Source organism: Serinus canaria, chromosome 4 (assembly GCF_022539315.1).
Source record: "Serinus canaria isolate serCan28SL12 chromosome 4, serCan2020, whole genome shotgun sequence".
Classification (NCBI taxonomy): Eukaryota; Metazoa; Chordata; class Aves; order Passeriformes; family Fringillidae; genus Serinus; species Serinus canaria.
Window position 1 is genome coordinate 12,631,637 of NC_066317.1, and position 16,308 is coordinate 12,647,944.

The 16,308-nt window shown below is 37.3% G+C and overlaps 1 protein-coding gene across 6 annotated transcripts in view; it reads left to right on the forward strand.

Moving 5' to 3' along the window:
* Positions 1 to 16,308, forward strand: part of WDFY3 (WD repeat and FYVE domain containing 3) — a 155,452-nt gene that overhangs the window by 74,392 nt on the left and 64,752 nt on the right. For all 6 annotated transcript variants that reach the window (XM_050973456.1, XM_050973452.1, XM_050973457.1 and 3 more), the window contains 5 exons: positions 782 to 948; positions 3,529 to 3,996; positions 5,363 to 5,461; positions 7,638 to 7,831; positions 9,930 to 10,387. In XM_050973456.1, the coding sequence (XP_050829413.1) occupies positions 782 to 948; positions 3,529 to 3,996; positions 5,363 to 5,461; positions 7,638 to 7,831; positions 9,930 to 10,387 (1,386 nt within the window). The remainder of the gene's footprint in view (positions 1 to 781; positions 949 to 3,528; positions 3,997 to 5,362; positions 5,462 to 7,637; positions 7,832 to 9,929; positions 10,388 to 16,308) is intronic.

A 16,308-nucleotide genomic window follows, 5' to 3' on the forward strand; every position in this document is an offset into this window, starting at 1 on the left:
TGACTGAGAAGAAGATGGAGGATACAGAATGAGCTGCTTGTAAAGGGCTCCCACAATTGTTTGTCAGCAAGAAGCAAAACAGAGCTTGCACTGCCTGAGTCTATAGAAGAATGTGGACCCCGGTTTACTCCTGAGATCTACAGAGTTAGAAAATAATTAAACATGGTGTTATTTGTGGTGAAGTAGCAAGATAATGAGGATGGTGTTAGGATTCAGTTAGAGTCAGTTTTTAGGGTTTGTTCTGATGGTGTGTTCCTCTCAGTAAACAATTGGTTGGAATGGGATGTTAACATTTCCATTCTCTTGTGTTCAAAGGTGGTAGGAGTTTGTAGTTCTAGTGAGCGTGCTTCATCCTGTGCTTGTGAGTGCTAGGCCTTTACCAAGATACCATTTCATTAGCACAAAATATTCACTCTCAAAGTGGCAGATGTAGTCTAGCAAGTTAATTACAGATCTATTTAATTACAGACTCTCCATGTACTTTCCTATACAGTATCTTCATGTCTGTGAGAGGATTCTTAATGTAATTTTTCATGTCTCTCAGCTGACTGTTGAGTTCAAGGAGAGATTTATGAGGTAAATTCCTATGGCAAATAACTATTGGCTCTTTTAAGTCCAATGTTTGACTAACCTAATGGTATGACATATGGACATGGAAAATATTGCAGGAATCAGGCAGTAAAACTGTCTCTAAACTGAAAGAATAAAACAGACCTTACTGAAGTGATTTGAGTTCAGATAAACTAGTGCTGCTAACTTGATCCTATTATATTTTCTTTAGATTAGAACAGGCAAAAGAAGCTGAATCCAAGGACGCTTTGAAGGACTTAGTTAATTTGATAACTTCCTTAACAACATACGGTGTCAATGAACTAAAGCCAGCTGGTGTTACCACTGGAGTACCTTTCCTGCTACCTGGATTTGCAGTCCCACAGCCGGCAGGCAAAGGTGAGTCTGCTTTCTCTCTCTGTTTTGCTTTTTTGTTGTTCTAAGTGCAAGTGACAAGATACAGAGCAGCTGTGTATTGCACAAACCCTTTGCAACTGAGTCTGGGTTCTTTACCTAAGATTGTGTATCAAATACTCAGTTATTTTGGTCTCAAATACTTTATTTTGGGGTTGGTATCCAGAGAAGAAAGCTTTAAGCCTTTTGTCTTTGAGGACAGGTCCAGCCTCTTCACTGCAGAGCTTGCAGAGCTGTTCTATGTGGAGATTTACAGAGATTATCTTATTGGAGAGATGCAATGATTTGATGTATAGTGTTTTAAGCTGCTCTCTTACTAAATTGATATGACAGGCTGATGTGCTGGCTTTATTTTTTTTTTTTGTGGGTTTTTTTTTTTTGGTTGGTTTTTTTTGTTTTGGTGGGTTTTTTTTTTGTTTTGTTTTGTTTTTAAATCCTTCCCCTACTGCACTTTGCTTTCTGTTAGCTTTTGTCAGCTCAGGCAAATGTAACTTGTGAGCTGAAATGTGTTATTTCATCACCAGTGTGATCAGAATGATAATATTTGTGGTGTGCTTGAAACCACAGTCAATTACAATTTGGAGATAAGGTTGAGGAAGTCTTGGGGGAGAAAGGGTTGTATAAAAATAAACTTATGTTTCATATCCTGTGCATAAACGTAAAATTCAGGTTAGTCTTGTATGTAACTAAGGAGTTTGGAATTTAATAGTGACTGTGGAGCTACTTTGTTGAACTTTTATGAAATATACCACTGCACAAGAAAAGCTTATTCTAGGATTGCATTTACAAATTTATAGACTAATGAATATACATCCTAGGTTCCTTGGACAGTGACTTCCTTTCTCTGGTATGGAGAGAGTTCATTGTTCTTAGGAATTGTTTTTCTTTTGCACTAAATAGAGAAAAAAGGTGAACACTCAGAGTTTAATTTCTCCATGTTTTGATAATAATATAAGTTTTTTTAGGTTAATCAGTTTTTCTGATACAATATTATGAGAGAACCATGGTCTGTTGCAATCTGCAAAAGAGTTCTTTAACTTTGTGGTGTTTGTCAGGACATCTCTATTCTTTTTACCTGTTTTTCAGAATGTTGGCAAATTGTCTTTTTATGAAGACTCTGTTTTCTCAATTTACTAATTTCTCAATTATTTTCATTTAAATCGTTTTAGTTCTTGAACTCTGAAAAGCAGGTTAGAATTTGGTTTCTTCAGAGGTCCTCCTAATAATCAAAAATAATTTATAAATCTACTTGATTGCCTGGAACAACTGGTGGTACTAAGTCAGAATATTAATAGTTGTATCTGACACTATTATGTTCCTGTCACATTTAAGAAGCTCTAAATCCCCTCATTTGAACATTTTCATAGTAAAGAAAGCATGTAAATAAGTCCTTTTAGGAACAACTGTGTTATAATGTAACTAATATTCTTCCAGATGTGAAATTGTTCCAATGTTCTTTTACAAAGGAATTTTCTCTTGCCTTCTGGAGAAATGCTGAAATGGAAGGTGGGAAGGCTAGGCATGAAGATAATTGAATTTATTGTTCAGTTGGACAACTTAGTTTACGAAAATGAAGAGAGTAGTGTGCCATAGAGAATACATAATAAATAAAAATTTTTTGTTTATGAAAGGGTTTTCAAATCAGGTTAACAGTTTGCATATACCTTTTTTGGAAAAAATAAAATAAGATTTTGTTGTTAAAACATCCTAAATGCTTTGTTTAGATTGTCTTTAAAGTTTTCACTCTTGATCGTGTATTTTGTTAGTTATATTTTACCATTAGTTGTTTTATGTATCATGGGATCCATCCACTGTGTCTTGTACTATTCCTACAGAAGTTTAAAAAGTTGAATTTAAGGCATCTTTTGAGTAGAATAAGAATAATATCTGCTCATAGAAAATTTTGGGGCACGCTCATAAATGATACATTCTTTAGCTAAGTGAATGAGATATCAATCAAGCTTGAAGGTACTTACAAGAAGAAATGTGACTGAGCTTTAAAGCTGTGAGATATTTGTGTGCTAATATTATAGCTACTTTATGCTTCACAGCTCTTTCCCTGTCTTTTAATTCCATAATTGTTAATAGTACTGGACCCTACCAAAGCTTTTTTTATTCCCAGCTGCAAGGGCTGTGTTCTGCATTATGGAACACAGAACGTAAAGTTCTCCTATGGTGTGCGTATGTCATGAGCAGGTTTTGTTTTGTCTCTGGGACTGTACCCCATGTACGTTTTAACACTAAATCAGTGTACTTATCTAGTTTAAAGAAATTATCTTTGATCAGCATCTTTAGCTGCTTACATAAACTCTTACTACCAAATATATATTAAGACGCCATCCTAAAAATAGTAGGTTGTGGAATTTGCAGTGTAAGTGGATGTGCAGAGGCTTTTTTGAAGTTAATTGTAATTACTTTTTAAAGAAAAGTGACATCATACATTGTTATTTTATTCCTACTTATTAAAATGCATGGATCATTATTAATAATGGTATTACTTGTTTATGATTATTAAGAACTTTCTCTTTCCTTTTTCCTCCCATCCCACTTTGTTTCCTGATTTAGGTCATAGCGTGAGGAATATTCAAGCATTTTCTGTCCTCCAGAATGCATTTTTGAGAGCAAAAACCAACTATCTAGCACAAATCATCCTTGATGCCATCACGAATATTTATATGGCGGACAGTGCCAACTACTTCATTTTGGAATCGCAGCACACGTTGTCTCAGTTTGCAGAGAAAATTCCTAAACTTCCAGAAGTGCAGACCAAATACTTTGAGATGCTGGAATTGGTTGTCTTCAGCTTGAATTACATACCCTGTAAAGAGCTGATCAGTGTGAGCATCCTTTTAAAATCCAGCACTTCTTTTCAGTGTAGCATCATTGCCATGAAGACACTCTTGAAGTTCAGTCGTCATGATTACATCTTTAAGGATGTCTTCAGGGAAGTGGGGCTTCTGGAGGTGATGGTAAATCTTCTTCATAAATATGCAGCCCTTTTGAAAGATCCCACTCAGGCACTGAATGATCAAGGTAGTGTGTCCATTTCCATTTTTCTAATACTTGTCTTTTTTGGCTGGAAATAGTGGAGTGTTGCATTTAGGAGAAATGAGAGAGTCTGAACATGTATTTCAAGGGCTGAATTCTGTTGAGGACTGCTGTGCCATCTTAAAAGCTCACTGGAATTGCTTCTCTCAGTTTCTTGAGAGAAGCTCGAGGCTAACCTTAATGAATGATACTGTATAAATGCAAAGTAGTACGAGCTCATATTTTGCTTTCTAAATGATTTTTTGATGTACTGGTTCAATATTTGTTACTTAATGTGAAAAAAGTACAGGGGCAATGCATACCATCAATGTTCTTCTTAAGAAAAGGTACTTTGTAATTTCATGTTTAGCCCCAGATTTGAGAAAATACTATAGAGTGCATATCTGAGCTCTTAATAGGAGACTTTTTTATAAGCTGGGTCTACATTTTTCTAAGCATTAAAATAAAAATAAATGAAGATGAGTTGTCTCCAGACTGGAGCATCTCAGATAACCTCCAGCTGCTAGGCCTCCAAAGCAGGCTCTGCCATTTGCCACAGGAGCCTACATGCACAGGCAGACAGGTTTTTTTTACATTCTTCATTCAAACTGCAGTTAAGCTTGTGTGCATCAATGACACTTAATTTTTAACTATAACTGCTGGATGTTTCACCTGGGTTTAATTGTATGAAGCTTCATTAGTGAGTGATAGCTGTAGGTTACTTAGGAAGCTTTATTCACCTCAACTCTGTTGGAAAACACAACAGTTCTTATGTTCCTGTAAATAAATGGATGAAATTGTCATCTAATCAGGGTGCTACCTGGGTGCACATGTCCTTGGGTTGGGGTTTACTTTTTATTAGAGTAATTTAAAATAACTAAAATCCCACTGTTTTTCCTGGAGTGTTTCTCTGTGTGTACTATGCCAGTTGCAGTGTTGGTCTGCTACATCTGTTAAGCAATCAGCACGTTTGCCCTAATTATGTGAGTGTAGTTTTGTGGGTTTTGTGCAGAATTTCTCTTTTCAGGTACTGAAAACTGAACAAGAGCAGATGCAGTTAATCTTCAACTGGTGTAGTATTGTGGCTCAAAGAAACAATAGCTGCAATATCAGCCACTCACAGCGGAGCTCACAGTGCTCTTAAACCTCAGTTTAAATTCTTGTCTTTATAAAGTTAACTTTTCATATGATTCATAGTTAAGCTTTCCCAGGAATGCATGTGTAGACTAAATCGCAGCTTGCTTTGGAAAATGGTGAGGCTGCATGGTCTCTGGGGAAGCAAAGAAAATAAAAGTGTTGGTGGAAAGTATTAAGAAACATCTTTGAAAAGAGTGATATTTTCTATGACTTTAGATTCTGAAATTTTTTGTAGTGGATTCAAGAAACAATTCATTTGAGGACCAAAAGCAGCTGGCTTTATTGGTTATGGAGACCCTGACAGTACTACTACAAGGATCAAACACAAATGCAGGTGAGTGAGGAGATTGTTGTCAAGATATGTATAAAGAAAATCATGACTTGACTTTCTATCTTTAGGCCAGTATTCAAATATGCTGAAATACATGCTCTCTCTGGCCAAGTTTTCCTAGCAACGAGAATAGACAACACAGCCTAGAGTGCATAAAATAAGGAGAACAAGGTATTGTTTAACTTAAATTTCTTTGGTATTGTTTACTTGAAGGCAAGCACCAGACCCCATCACTCTTCAACAGGTCTATAATAATTCATGGTAGTGCTTGTAAGGCTGTTTGGATATTCAAAAATTTAAGTGCATAATTAGAAATGTAGTTCAGTGTTCACAGTGTCATGTCTACTTAATGTAATGCCTGTATCTTTAGTTAAAGATGTTTTTTCATTTATATTAAAGAGTTATTCCCAGTCAGTATATACAAACAGGGCTCTGTTACAATTGTCCTTTTGTAAATCAGGCAGTTTTGTATTATGCTTCATTAACCAAGACTTAGTGATTTTGAGACCGTGGTAGCACCCACCTGCCTTGCGACAACCCCTTGGCTGCTGTTAGATAGTGTTCCTGACCTCACCTGGGAAGCATCAATCAGCCATCAGGACCTCCTTGCTGCTTCTCAGAACAGATTTAATCTCTGAATCACTGGAGAAACAGCTGTTGGACTGTGTAAAAGTCGTCGGCACTTTGGGATCATGCCACAGATGATGTTTCAGAGGAATCTTGGAGAGTTCATGGGCCTCATTTCATCAGTTGCTCTCCTGGTTCAGGAGTAGTACAGAGCCTACAGGTGGAGCTGAGAAACTATTTCTCAAAAAGTTTGGCTGCTGTCTGTACTGGAATGTGAGTGCAGTGGCACTGTATCCAGAGGCCAGCAGAGGTTATAGGTCATCACAGAAGCATAACTAGGCAGAGCCTTGCAGTGATTCATACCACACTCAGTGCTTGGTTTCTGATCTTAAACCAGTCTCTCTGATAAGCTGTCCAGAGTATTGCAGAACTGCCAACTACATTTCAACAGGAAATTTGGATATCTGGACCCACGCAGGTCCACCGGATAGTTAAGAACCTACACTAAGAGTGGGAGAAACATAAAATGTTATCTCCCAGTCTCCATGAAAAAACCTGACCTCGAAGGAGATAGGCTTTACTTGTGAAGGAGTGCAACAAACTCATCTTTCTCAAGGTCTGAGGTCTCTCCTTTTGCACTGAATCCATCTCTGATCCAAAGGACATCAGAGAAAGCAGGAGGCAGGAAATGGATAGTGGAATTCATGTCTCTGTGTGTGTGTGTGTGTGTGTGTGTGTGTGTGTGTATTAGAGGGAATCAACTTGTTAATCCTGAACTTGGTCATTTAAACTGCTCTTTGAGTTTATTGTCACATGGAAAATTATCCCTTTTGATTCAGTAATGCAGCATTGATCCATTTCCCCAGTCAGTTTTCATCTTCAGTAATTAACATAGAGCAATGCTCTAGGTGCTGACACTGTACTAAACATACATTATATATGCCATATATATTCCACTTTGGGGTTTGTAATGCTTTCAGAATCAATTTTCATACAATTTTTGGTTATCGCAGTAGCCAGGAAATTTGAAAAACACTGTTTGACTTACGCTTAATCTCTATAGGGGTAGGTCTTGCCACAAAAAATCTTCTGCAGAGTCTTACAAATGATGTGGATAGACTGAAGCACTTCTCAACCAGTGCTTGTGTCCGGAAACATCCCAGTCATATTTTCAGTTCGTATTGCATTTAGTTCGTTACTAAATGTAAGATAACACTACCCTGAACCAGAACAGTATATGGTCTTCACAAAACATGGAGGATTTGGTACATTTTTATTTCATCCTGAGACTCTTTGACCTCTAGCATGGAAAGAGTAACTGCTACTGGAGAAACAGAATTATTGAGGAAATTCTTAAAACTGACGTCCATCCTTGTACACAATGCCTTTAGTGAAAAATTTTGTCAGAAGACATTGAAGTTCTATTTTTGTTTGTGTTAGAGGAGGAAAAATAGTAGTAAGTCATTACACATCCATAGAGCTAAAACTCTGCCCTTCATTCTGTAGAAATGAAAATTAACACCTTTGCTGTTTTTTTTGTTGTCATTATTTGCTGCTGCCTGTATTTTGCTTAGTCTTAAAGTGCTTACTCTGCCACCCTCTTTCTGAGCAGGCATTTTCAGGGAGTTTGGTGGTGCCAGGTGCGTGCACAACATTGTGAAGTATCCGCAGTGCCGCCAGCATGCCTTGATGATCATCCAGCAGCTGGTGTTGTCACCCAGTGGAGAGGATGACATGGGCACCCTGCTGGGGCTGATGCACTCGGCCCCACTCATGGAACTGCAGCTCAAAACTGACATCCTAAGGGTAGGTGAAGGGTTCTTCTTCAGCACTCTTGCTCCTAAGGTGTTGTTCCTTGAGAGAAAACACTGAGAAGGGCATTGGATTGAGCTGGATTGGATGGGTGATGTTTAGGTAGTATGTAGATTTTCTCTGGAGTTGAAATACATATATTTGATCCCTGTTTTTATTTTTCCTTTCTACCATCTATCCATGGTAGGCTTCAGAACTGGACATGTAGGCTAGTGAATATGTCTTTAGCGTTATCATGTTTGTGCGTAGAAAATGAGGTGCTGCAGTTATGATAATTTTCCCTGGTAGGGTCTTACTGAGTTAAAAATAATGGGAATACATATGGAAAAAAAAGCAAGCAAGTAACATACATTTATTTTCAACTCTGGCTTGCATTTTCTGTGGCATCTTATTTTACCAATTTGTATCTATGAATGCTGAAATAATTAATATAAATGCAAATTGTAATGATCATAGTAGAAGATAAAACGAAGAACTTGCTTGCCTAAGCAAAATAGTGGAAGAGTAAGAAAGTAAGGCTGGTAGTGGAGGAAGAAGCAAGAAAGCTCTTGTCTGTTTCCTGTCGTATTAGGTGTTTCGTTTGCTAATCTAGACCTACAATTTCTCCTCAGAGTAGCTAAATTGACAATTTTCTAAATTGACAGAATACTGATTTATTTTAGGGTAGAAAAGCTGAGGCAAATAGTAGAAAGCAAATGAGTCTTAAAGAAGAGAACTCAGACATCTAGATTAATTTCTGTCCAAAGGAGCTGTAGTATTTCTCTGGCAGATGAACAGCTTCATATTATCCCAAAAGACAGAAAGGAAAGCTAGTAATAAAACTATTAATTTACTGTGTAATGACTGTGAAGGTCTTCAGTAAATTTTGAGCATGCATTATTCACCATACTTACAGGGAAAGGAAAGATATTGGAGTTCCCCAGAGGATTTAACAGAAAATCAGGATTTGTATCTTTCCCTTGACCTGTTGAACTTGTCCTCCATTGATGCTGTTCTCAATAGTTTTGGTTATAGAACTGACAGCTCAGAACAGTGTGGTGATGTGTCTCTTGGTGTTTGGTCAAGTTTGTCAAGAAAGGAGATAGTGCCTTTAGAGGAATGACAGTCCTGCTATTTCACTACCCGTCTTCTTGAGTGCTTTGAAAAAGCAGATTGATTCTGAAGAAGTAAGCTTTCGGTCGTGGGAAATTCCCCCTGGCCTATTTCTCTGTATCAGTAACATTTTTCTGTTGTTTATGATGCTTTCTGTTGGGAGATTTTTTCTTCTACATTCACACGTGGGTCAAACTTCGCATGACAGGTATCATTTTTGTTTGGTTTTGGCTGTATGGAGGGGCTTCTCCACCCTTGATTTCACAGATAATGAGTATTATTCTCTAGTACCTAAGTTCATGTATTTTCTGCTGTTTATACCTTGGCTTTGCATTTATTTGTTTAGCAAGTAAGGTTTTATCCACTTTTGTTTCTGTCTGTGGCTTACTTTTGAGAAGAAACTCTTACAATAAAGTCTCAGTCTCAATTCAGATATTTATACAGGAAAGGTAAAAATAAGTGGGCATATTTGGCTATTTTTTACTGCCTGAATTTGCCAACTGAGTTGTTATATTTGAGTTCCATTGTGGATTCATAGCTGCCAGGTGCTTCCACATTGTTGATTTCTAGGAGACTGTTGGGATGCTTCAAAGTTTAGAATTTTCATTGCTGAAAGAAGTCATTTGCCTTCTCTTGTTTGAAATTGTTTGTGAAGTGTGATGGCAGAGAAGATTCCTTTCTAACAGAGATATTCTCTACCTGGTCACTAAGAGAATTGGGAATTTTGGGTTCCATTCTGGGCTTGGTCAGGTCTTTTCTGTTGGAGGTAATTTCTTATTTCTAAATAAGGGTCAATGTTCTACTTTGCCCCCTAATATTAGTAAAAATTGATCTTCAGAGATTTCATGCATTACCAAGTTCTGACACGTGACATGAGGATTTTACTAGCACAACAATGTTTTGTTAACAAAAACGTTCCTACCTTTTCCCAGGCTGTTTGTAATGCTGCTGATTTTTGTTGCTCTTGTTTCCCTGTTTTGATTGGTTGTTTTGTCCACAGGCCCTACTCTTGGTGCTGAGAGAGAGCCACCGCACAAGAACTGTTTTTAGGAAAGTTGGTGGATTTGTGTACGTCACATCTTTACTTGTTGCCATGGAAAGATCTTTGTGCTCACCACCTAAGAATGGCTGGGAAAAAGTAAACCAGAACCAAGTGTTTGAACTGCTTCACACTGTGTTCTGCACATTGACTGCAGCAATGCGCTACGAGCCAGCCAACTCTCACTTCTTCAAGACAGAGATCCAGTATGAAAAACTGGCAGATGCTGTTCGATTACTTGGCTGCTTCTCAGACTTGAGGAAAATAAGTCCCTTGAATGTCTTCCCTTCAAATACACAACTGTTTCAAAGGCTTTTGGATGATGACCTAATATCCCTGGATGCTGTGTCACCTACTCTAAGGCACTGCAGCAAACTTTTTATTTACCTCTACAAGGTAGCAACAGATTCTTTTGACAGGTATGACCTTTGCTTTTTTTTCTTCTTCTTTTCTTTCATCTTCTCTGCCTGCCCCACACCAGTGTTCCCCAAAATAGTTCCCTTCAGATACCTTCCTTGCTTTTGTATTTCCATTTTAATCTACTTCTTTCTTCCTTCACTTCACTGAGAGGAGGATAAGGTGTCAACATCTGACCAAATAATGACTTAACTTGCTGATGTTCTCCAGGACATACAACATTCTCTCTGGATGTTGTTGGATGTTTTTGTCGTGGCAGCAGTTAATATAGAGGTATCAGTTCATGTTTATATTTTATGTGTTGAAGCAACCTTTTGGTTGATAGGCTGACAGGTTGCATTATCATCATTAGAAAAACTCTATTTTTATGCTTTTATTAAGTGAACTTAAAATTTAGTTGTTGAATGTCATACCTTAACTTCATGTTTCATTTGATGTGGAGCTTTAAAGTAAATGATGAAATAATACCATGATTAATTTAGAAACATAGGATCATTTAGGTTGGAAAATGCTTTTAAGATCAGGTCTAACTGTAAATTTGGCACTACTAATCAACCACTAAACCATGTCCTTCAGTGCCACATCTACACATCTTTTAAAGACCCCTAGGAATGACGACTCAACTCCATCCAAGGACAGCCTGTTCCAATGCTTGATAACCCTTTTAGTGAATTTTTTTCCAAATATCAAATCTAAACTTGCCCTGGTTCAACTTGAGGCAGTTTCCTCTTGCCTTTTGGCAAGTTATTTGGGAGAAGAGATGGACATTTTACTGCTATAACTATCTCTCAAAGTAGTATTAGAGACTGATAAGACCTTCCCTATGCCTCTTTTTCTCCTTGCTAGCTCATAAGATGAACATCTTGTTTTACATAGATTTGCTTGTTCTTTAAAGTTCTAGGTAGTCTGTAAATTAATTTTTTTTTCAAGTTTAACTGGGAGACACTCCCAGAGTGAAACAACTTGAATTTAAATTTTAATGAGACTCAAAATGAACAGAAATGTGTTTTAATGGTTCAAAATGACAACAAAACTTTGTGAAATATATTTTGAAGATTGGCTTGTCTTAAAGTACTTTTTGCCACAATGTAAGGTACAAAACATGAAACACAGACCTAACCTTTGTATCTGGGACCTTTAAGCTATTTATACCCCAGCCTTTGAATGTATGTGACCCTGTTCTAATAAGATGGGCCATCTTGCCCCCAAAGCAAGAGATCTTAGTGCTTTTCTCTTCTTTAAAGAAAATGTCAATGACTAACAAACCAACAAATAAACCACCCTAACGCACACCCACACACACACTCACACTCTGACACGTTCACCAAAATGGCAACACCAGAAATCAGTTTAATTGATCTCATTATGAAGTATTAAAGCATTCAGGTAGCAGGAGGACAATTTGTATTAAGAATGTGTTACTCATACTGTAGAAGTTGACACTGGCCAGCAGTAGAGAATGAGGAAACAATGGGGTAAGTAAATCACATGGTGATGTTGCATAAGATACCTCACTAAGTTCCTTTTTTGTTGTTGTTGTTATTTTCAGTGATTTATTCTTCTTTAAATTTTCTGTTCTTCATTCATTATTGAATTTACATTGACTTTATTTCTTACTCCTGTTGGTTATATCTAATTTACTGAAGCTTTACTTTCTCCTCTGAATTTCTTCTGCTGAACATTGAAAGATGTTCTGCTTTGCTGGTATCAGTAGCTCTCAGCAGAGCACTGAATAAGCAGTGCAGAGTCACACCACAAGACCTGGGCACACTTTGCATGTCTGTGTGTTCACCTGAGGTTGTCATTCAATTTGTCCTTTGTTGTCCGTGTTGTTTCTGAAAGATGGATCCAAGTAACAATTTTATCGGTGCTTTTGTAAAACTAACAAGCTTATGGCCTCTGGTTTCTTCTCTAACCTCTCTGTCCTACCCCTGTCTGTTTTGTCTGTAGTCGTGCAGAACAGATCCCTCCTTGCCTGACAAATGAGACTTCTCTACCCTCTCCTTGGGGTACGCCAGCTTTGTCCAGGAAAAGGTACCGACAGTCAAAGACAAGCCAATCTCCTTTTCCGATTTTTCTCTCTTGCTGTTGTGTTTCTTAGTTTTGGGGGAAGGGATGTTTCTCTTAAATTTCTATTCTGAGGAGTGCATTTCCACTTGTGTGTTTACTGGATAAAATAACTGTAAAGGCGTGTTTCATAGTGAATCCTAGGCAGTGATGAGATTAGCGATGTCTCCAGATTCCCTTAGTACTTAAAGTTAGGCTAGTGTTTCAAAACCAAATAAAGCCTAGTATAAGAAATTATCTAAGGGATGTATATATCACACTCTCAGGAACAGTTCAAAGGCATTCAGACTATGCTAGTAGATCAGTGAATACTGCAGGATTTCTTTTTTCCTGACTAATTTTTCAAGAAAGCTTACTTTTGGTGGAAGGTGAATGCTTGTAAAGGTGCTCATTTGTTAGTAATTGCAGATAATAAAAAGTAAAGAATGATCCTGTCAGTACTTGACTACCAAATCATGTAGAGACATGATGAATTAAAAGGTTTGGAAAGAAAGCACAAATGGCCCAATTCAGAAATCCAAGCACCTGCTTTCACTCCTAAGCTAGTCTTTTCTTTTGCAACTTAATGTGTCTGGTAGACTTTAATATATTTTTTTTAAATAAAGGTTATGGTATGAACAGTGTTATTTACAGGTTTGTGCAAATACAAAAAAAAATTTTCCCAGAGTCCCCAGGGAAGGGAGCAGCCCTTCGCTATCTACAGATGCAAGTTAGACAGAGATTTGCTTTTGAGAGCTAAAAAGGCATTTGAAAGATACAGGGTTATCTGACATGCAGGTGCCATGTGTAGAAAACATGATCATTATGAGTGGTATACTGCTTAAGCTAGGCCATCAAGCTTCATGGTTGGAATGTAAAATATTTTGCAAAGGAAAACAACCAAAGATGCTTTTGGAAACTGATTTGAAAGGAATGTTTATACTAAAGGAGGTGAATAGGCAGTGTTTTCTTTACTAAATGATGTTACCTAAGTCATACCTGGGTATTCTACAGGGAGTGGCTTAGACAAAGGCACCTGCCCAGTAAACCCAGAACCTCTTAGATTGTAATTTCCTTTCTTTCCTAACACTGAGGCATTTAAGAACAAACATTATAGTTTACAGAGAAAAACCTTAGCTTCCAAAGTCTTTTCCCTGTCATTTACTCTGAAGAAACATGTGTAAAACAGTGTGTTCTGTGAAGGCTCTTTACAGCTTCAGCCCTGCATTAACCTCTAGTGTTGCAGATTGCCCATCCCTTTGCTACGTTTTGCTGTTCTCCCAGATGTAGGTGGCAGGGCTGCTCAGGTTCACTGAATTACTCAAACACACAGATATGCAAAGGCTTGCAATAGAACACAAGCAGTGCCTGCCAAACAGGAGCTGATTCCAGGGTGTGATGAACAAGGTGGGATGCCAGATGGGTGGCTGACGCAGCCTGGAAATTAAAATATAAATATAGCTATATATGAATTAGGCTTCCCTTGGGTTTTTTTGTGGTACTGAAAATGCAAGCAGTTGCTTGAAAACCAAAGGTAAAGATTGGGTAGTTTAAAAAGTCATTATCCCTGTGGGGTGCTCTCAGCAATTCAGGTAAGCTCTAGTACAGTAATGTAGGTACTTGCTGGGGTTAAGTGCTTTTGAAATGGATTTTCACAAACAAAAAAAGCCTTTAGGTTGTAACAAATTGTATAAGACTCAAAGTAAAAGTGGACAGAAAGAATTATCATGTTTGCCTGGGTGACTTTCAGATCCTTTCTGAAAAGCATGTTAAAAAAAAAAAAAAACAAAAACAACTAGGCATTCCAAAAAGTATGTTTGAACAGCTGTCTTCTTTCTCACGGCATCATGTTTGTCATTCCTAGAGAATTCAGTGCCAGTGGCTGTGATCTGCTTTCAAAAATAAGCAGCTTGGGGTTTGTAGTCCAATATTTTTTTTCTCTTCCTAAATGTCAGATACAGTCAAGTTCTGTCAAAGTTGACTCCTCCCAGAGAAGTGTTTGCTCTTCTCTTATTGTTTTCTGTCTCCTTTGCTTTGCATCCCTGGGATCTCCCTTGTTGTGGCCTGGTTTTCTGCTTTTTGACTTATAAGATAGATGCCTGAGGGAGAGCCCTCTGTTGTTTGGCTAAAAGAGCAAGCAGACACTGTGCACACAAATAATTCTTATAAACAAAGATAGCACAGTTCTGGTTTCTCACACAGTCTAGAATAGTTTTATATGCACTGATATGCTAATATTCTTTCTCAGACATGTCTCAAAGCTGTATTTCCCTGTGGAGTGCTGCCCTCCAAGTGTTCTCCTTTATGGAAGCAGAGTAGGTGGGACTCCTGCAGCACGTTTTGGGATGGCAGTTCATGGCTGTCCTCCTTGTTACCTGGAATGCATTGTTCTTCCACACCTGTGTAATTTGAATCAAGAACTACAGCTTTTTCAGCTCTTTGATTGTTGTAAATTTTAGCAGAAATAAGCATTCTCTCTCTTTTTTTTTTTTTTTTTTTTTTAGGATATCTTAGTCCTGACAGGGTACATTAGAGAATAGAATGTAGCTTTGAGTTTTTAGCCATTACTTTTAAAAAGTTTGCATAGTGATCACTCTTGGGGAACGGTATGCAGAGGGTTTATCTACAGTAAATCTTACTTATTTTTTTCCAGATTAAAATGCTGTTGTAATTTTCATCAATAACTCATCAAGCTAATAATATAACTAAAGTTATATTTATTAATTAATTTCTCTTAAATGATATATTTTATTAAATTAGACAGATTAGACATACAGATGCATGCCATCTTGTGTATACTGCCTTTTTCCATTATCTGCTTCTTCTTCTGTCTCCTTCCTTAAAGGAGGCATATAAGAATGTGGAAGTATGGCTAAACTAATTTATTGCAAGTTCTGCCCTGACCCACAGAACTATAACATTTAATTAATATTTTGGAAGGATTTTGTAAGATGTCTCTTCTTTTTTCTGTGTAGAGATATCTTTACAAACTGGTTTTTTCCCCTGTTAAATTGATACAATTTCTCCTTGTATATATATATATGGAAATGTATTTGGAAAAACTAAAAATAGGAGGTATTTTATTATGTGAAAAAAATTTAATAATATATGCTTTAAAAATATATTTTTCCTTAGACTGCTAAGAGGAAACCTAGTCTGGACAGTATTGCCTTTTCAGTTGTGTGGAATGTTGCAGTCCTGGTGGTTCGAGACCATGATCATGTTTATGTTTGTGACTCACAGTGAGCAATGTTTTTGTTATGGTCTCTGTGTACTACCATGTCTTAACCTCATAATTTACCTAACAAGGTGAACGTGATAGTGCAGATCAATGTGCTTAAAAGTAAAATTTGTACTTAAAAGTGGACAGAATGTCTTAAGGAATGGACTTTCACTAGACTTGAGAGAATTCTAAATATAAATATAAATGGATATTTAGGTTTTTTAACCTCATCCTGTAAAACTTGCGTTGAGATGTTCAAGGTGACATTGGAAAGAGGCTCCAGTTTTCTCCTTCAGATGAAGAGCAGTGCTTTTAGGATGCATGAGAAACAATTTCCCATGTTCAAATTTCTGCTGTAAGTCAGGGCAGAGGCTTGAGATAACATCTCTTTGTGATAGTATTACCAGTTGTTACACTGTTTTTAATTCCATTCATTTTTAAAAGCAACAATGAAGCCTTTCTTACCTGCTAGATGTTTCTGTAAGTGGTGGGGCTGACAGAGAAGTTTAGAAAATAAATGGCTTAGGGGTTTGAAAAAAACACTAGAAAAATTCATTTCAGGAGATCTTTTTCTTAGCAGTTGGTTTCTGTAGAATTGCCATAATGCTTTCCGTTTTCTGTAAGCATTAGCTAAATAGGTAAAGCATTGGTAAC